At 39.2% G+C, this 5,702-nt stretch overlaps 1 protein-coding gene across 1 annotated transcript in view; it reads right to left on the reverse strand.

Annotated features, from left to right (window-relative positions):
• CDKAL1 (CDK5 regulatory subunit associated protein 1 like 1) overlaps positions 1-5,022 on the reverse strand; it is a 418,320-nt gene extending 413,298 nt beyond the window's left edge. The window contains exons 1-3 of the mRNA XM_009637900.2: positions 4,654-5,022; positions 4,214-4,380; positions 1,296-1,408 (exon numbers count right to left, since the gene is read on the reverse strand). Coding sequence (XP_009636195.2) covers positions 1,296-1,408; positions 4,214-4,380; positions 4,654-4,740 — 367 coding nt within the window. The 5' untranslated portion in view covers positions 4,741-5,022. The remainder of the gene's footprint in view (positions 1-1,295; positions 1,409-4,213; positions 4,381-4,653) is intronic.
• Positions 5,023-5,702: the final 680 nt, after the last annotated feature.

Below are 5,702 nucleotides of genomic sequence, written 5' to 3' on the forward strand. Positions count from 1 at the left end.
TCCCAGTAAAATTCCAGAAGTGCAGGACAGCCATCTGAATCTTGACAAGCCAGAAGTAGCTTCTGGAACACTATGCATTAGAGAAATTAAGGTAAAGAGAAGTTAAGATTAAGAAAGCCATAACAAGGCAAAACTGAGGACTCATTTGTAGTCCTACACAGACAGCTGTCACAAATAAGGCTTTTTAGACCAGCACTCCACTTGTCTGTGATAAGAGCATACCTACTCCAGAACTGAACTACTAAAGAACCACCTAGGTTCCCAAAAATAGTTCAGCACTTGAATAATGTAGTACCTAGTTTCTACTTAGATAAATACAGAAAGATCAACTGCAAAAAAGGAAAATGAGATGTAACTGTTTAACAGGATTGTGAAGAAAAGAAATGAGCATTTTGTGAAATCAGGAATAAAATACTTCTAGCAAAATGTCAGGAAAGACAACTTCGTAGTCTTTCAGTACAAGCAGGACGCAAGTTTAAATGCAAGACAGACCAAAACTTGAATTAATTAATAAAATTTCAATTTTTATTTTGACTAGTCATAAGCTACACAGAAGTACTCAGACAATAAAACTCCACTGAAACTGGACAGCAATCTACACTTTCAGCTTTTGACAGCTTTTCTTTCAACACATTTTGCATTAAGGAGATCAAATGTGGCCAGCACAACCACAAGTTTAGGTTTTTTTGTTTAGGGTTGGGGAGCAGGGAGGGGTGGAACAAGATAACAGGGAGTATTTTAAAGTATTTGAAGGAAAGGAGAAATAGCATTTTCAGCTTTTTCAAATGTACAAGATACGATCCTGTATCATCCCACCTCCATCATACTGATTGTCCCTCCTGAAACAAAGGATCATTCACGTGTAGTTCAACTCTGCTTCAGCAGCAAACGCACGCATCATTAAGTGACAACACACTTCCGCTGTCTCTCAGGTTTCCACTAATTACTATCAGACAACCAGCTAGATTCTGCCCAAGAATTAAAATCTTTCCCTTCCACTGTTACAAAAACTTTTCAATTAAGTTTAGCAAGCAAAATGCCCACAAAAGGCACCACATGACATCTATTAGATGGCTGCCCTGTCAGGAAAACCTAACCATTTTGAAAGCACTCATCTTGTAATCATTCTGCTTAATCCCAGAAAAACACTTTACCTCCTCACCTTCAAATCAGAAAGAGATCAAAGGGGGATTTAAAAAAAATGTAGTTAAGACTAAAAACATTTGATGACAGCTTGACAGCTCTGAACATTCACCCAGAAAACATGAATTATGCAATTTGTCCGATATCATCACCTGTAATTTTGTATCCATATGCAGCCAGCTGTCCAGCCATATATTCACCATCTGAATTATTGTGAGAACATCCCCACGTACGAATCCAGATTTTCTGAGCACCAGGTATAATACTGTTAAGTAAAAAAATGAATGAAAAAGGCAAGTTAAAAGATGAACAAGATTCCCCTTCAAGCCCACTGAACAGACTCAATTAATTGTAATTCTCTAAATCTAAAATAAACAACACAAAGAGTAACAACTCCAAAACAGCTAGGGAAGAACGTCTTGATTACCTGATTTTAGTGTAGTGGGTATTAGGTCTGGCTGGCATGGAGTTAGCTTTCTCCACAGAAACCCACGCGGTGCTGCGTTTTGCATTTGTGACTAAACCAGTGTTGGTAACACACCTGTGTTGCAGCTATTGCTGAACAGTGCTTCCACAGCACCAAAACCTTCTCACTGTGCTCTATCCCGCCACAAGCAGGCTGGAGATGGACAACAGGTTGGGAAGCAACACAGCCAGAACAGCTGACCCAAACTGACCAAAAGGATAGCCCATACCAAATGACACCATGCTCAGCAATAAAAACTGGGGGTTTGATCTTTCCAAACTAGCCATTGGCCTGAGACTGGTTGGGCATCAGTCTGCTTGTGGGAGGTGGCAAGTAATTGCTTTTGCAATTTTTCCTACTGTTTCCTTCACTTAAACTGTCTTTATCTAAACGACAAGTTTTCTTGCTTTTGCTCTTCCAATTCTCTCCCCCAACCTCCTGGAAGGAGGGGTGAGCAAGTGGCTGGGTGGCTGCTCAGTTGTTGGCCAGGGTCAGTCCACCATAAGTGGTAAGAAAAGTTTTAGAATGGAGAAGGTACAAGAGCTGGAGGATAAGAGATTCAGTACTCTGCAGTTACATTAAAGAAAAAAACAAAACACCAAAACACCAACTTTCTGAAAATTATCACATCATTTAACAAGCGACCTTCAAGTGACTGTACTGAAATTAGGCCACCCACCAACAAACTGTCAGAGCTGAACTGCAACCTTTTGATACTATGGCACCCATTGATTGTAGCTCCCCCCATAAAAGCCATCTTTATAAATTCTTAACTTAAGCCTGCCACCAGCCACACTAACACCTGAAAGCTCAAGCTCATATTCTGACCTTTCTGGGCTACAGAAGCAGCATGGTAGATCTGCACCACGGAGCACAATGGTTTAAGAACCAACAAAAAATTCTGCAAGAAACTCTCATTGAAACTCCTGGGATAACTGTGCCAATGAGCTAAAGATGCCAGTACAGTAACGACACACATCCTGCAACACAATCCTTTGCCCTTCCCACATCTTTTTTTCCTCTGCCCCTCACACTGCTTTTTTTAAACATACTACTCCTAGGCAGAAATAGAAATTTGTTGATGGAAGATTAATGATCATTAAGTAGACACGTGCAACACATTTGCATGTGTACAATGTGTTTAGGCTGTCTAAACAACATAGATTCAATGTGCTTTCTTGGGTCAAAACCACTAAAATACAGCCTGTTAGATAATATATAGTACCTGAATACTCAGGAGAATGGACCGCTCGTGTTAAGTATCTATAGACCATCAGTTCAGCTGTACACACGCTCCTGGCAGAATAGGGGCTTCACATAAAGGTGCATTGTTAAGCTTATAAAATCTCTTTTGAACACTAATTAAAAAACAGAACTAAAATTCCTGTGCATTCTAGACGTATTTTATTTTCATCTTTATAATGTGAGGAAATTTCATCCACCAGCTTGAAACTGATGGGGAATTTATGGGTGGGAAGGGGGAGGGAAGGAACCAAAATCCAGATCTCTGAACTGCAGTAGAAACTATAATCAATAACCAAGTTCACCTATACTTTAATTAATTCCATTGCAGCAGAAAGTTGATTCTCTTCTGATGGAAATCACAAGAAGGAAAAATGTAAAGATACATTCCATAGTTATTGCATACTATTTCCACTGAAATAAAACATTAAGTTCAAAAGGAGTTTCGCTATATCACTATATATATATATATATATATACAAGAAGTACAGCCTTCAGAAATCCCAGGTTCCAGAAACCAGGTGAAAAGACTGAGGTAAGGAAGATGTACCCTTGGTGAAAGGGGGTCAGGTCAGGGAATACTTCAGCAAACTGGACATACCTAAGTCCTTAGGCCCTGATGGGATGCACCCACAAGAGAGAGACGGACGTACTGAAGACAGTCCAGCAATGGACCATGAAGATGATTAAAGGACTGGAGCATCTCTTGTAAGAGGAGAGGCTGAGAGAGCTGGGACTGTTCAGTCTGGAGAAGAGAAGGCTCAGGAGGACCTTATCAATGTATGTAAATCCCTGAAAGGTGGGTGCAAAGACAGAGCCAGGCTCTTTTCAGTGGCACCCAGTGACAGGACCAGAGGCAATGGGCACAAACTGAATCACAGGAGGATCCCTCTGAACATCAGGAAACACTTTTTCACTGTGAGGGACTGAGCACTGGCACGGGTTGCCCAGAGAGGTTGTGGAGTCTTCCTCTTTAGAGATATTTATCAAAAGGGTACTCCAGGACTGCATTTTGAAGAGCTTAGCTTCTATTTAGGTCATTAAGGTGAAGCAGACAATTTTTCAGAAATGTTTTATGCATAAAAGCTTAAGTAACAAGAACCATTTTTCCAGTTTGATTACTCCATTGATCACTATCTCAGTCACAACTGATTTCTACAGAAAGTTTGTCTAGGACAATAAATTTGCTTAGGATTTAGTATTCATTTATCACTACACTTTATAAACACTAGTTTACTCATTTTTACCTTCTATTTGGATTTTACATTATGAGATAAAGAGAATTCCCACCATGTTTTTAGAAGCCGACAGCGCATACAAGATATGAGAAAAGCTACAAGATAGGGTTGATGAAGAATTTACCTGTCACTCGGGGGATCATCATCTGTCTGATTACTTTTTTGTGAATTGCGTTTTCGCACTTTTGGATAAACATTCTTTCTTACAAACTGCCGGTCATGTGGTTTCAAATCTTCTGCTGACACAATGTCTTCAATATCTTCCAGCACTGAATCACAGGCAGCAGGCATCTTCAAGAAGCATTAGAGAAGACTAGTATTAGCGAGCGTTTGAATACAAAACCAAGGCCTAGTATCTACTACATACATTCTCATAAAGAAAAGTTAGATATATTTCTACATATACCTGCAATGTATCATACATATGAGGGATACTGAGCACACAAAAACAATGAACTATACAGAGATATTTCCTCATGCCCCCTTCCCCTGAGATCTCAAACACAGGCAGGGAGAAAGTCACAAACCATACAGGTTTTTTTAGTTTTTTTTAATTATCTGTACCTTGCCATCTTCCAATTCAAAAACCCTGCAGCTCCTCTGACATGACAAATCCAAGATGCAAGTATTCTTAATCATGTCAGGCACCATAGTGAAATAATGAGTTCATGTTATGTGATAGATATGCTTCCACTCATGTCACAGGAGAAGAATGAAAGATACTGCATTCAAGTGCCTGCTGCAGAGGCTGTTCTGGCTCTTTTATTTGTGTGCTGAAAACAGGTGCACAGAATTTCAATATGTCTTCATAGTCCTTTTGAAAACAAACCAAACTATTCCCAGAATTCCTGATCCCACAGGCCTTTCATTTTAACTACTTCATTCATTGCGACAGCAAAATAAAAATTCTTGTCCTCAGTACGAGATGGTAAACAACTATACCTAGCTAATATAAGATAGCTAGATTATCATCTGGCTCATATAACACACCAGAAGATCATTAAAATCTAATTATATTTTCCATAAGTAAATATATATATGCATATATCTCCCCCAGCAGCTCTCAAGATCCAGATCAGTCATCAGGAAAGGGGGGGGGGGGGGGGGGGGAGGGGGGGGAAAGATATTTGCTAAAGGAACCTATAAAAAAAAAGGTACTGCATTTATTACATGATTCACACTGTGCTGTGTGTAATTCTTAATCAGAATAAAGTCTGATGTACCACTGGAAACTTGGTTTCGTACACATCTCAACAGTTTACTAAGGAACTCACACAAGGGCATTTCACAGAGTTTACAGGGAAAACACCACACTTTCCTAACTGACAGCTAAGAACAAAACAAAGAAGGCTTTAATTTCTTTAAAACTAGATTTCAGGAACAGAAAATTCAGGCTACCGGCGTACAAAATACTTTCAGATGTTGCATTGAATTATTCAAGAACATAAGAAGTTAAACACCCATGCATTTTCCCAGTACGAGTCCTTCAGTCAATGTTGCAAAATATGCTTCAAAATAAAACTCCATACAACCTGAACCATTATACATCTGCATTTAACTTAAAAAGGAATATAACAATGTCACAAAGAGGATGCACCTGACAAAGATATTTA

This window comes from Egretta garzetta, unplaced genomic scaffold (assembly GCF_000687185.1).
Source record: "Egretta garzetta isolate BGI_Z169 unplaced genomic scaffold, ASM68718v1 scaffold14, whole genome shotgun sequence".
NCBI classification, from domain to species: Eukaryota; Metazoa; Chordata; class Aves; order Pelecaniformes; family Ardeidae; genus Egretta; species Egretta garzetta.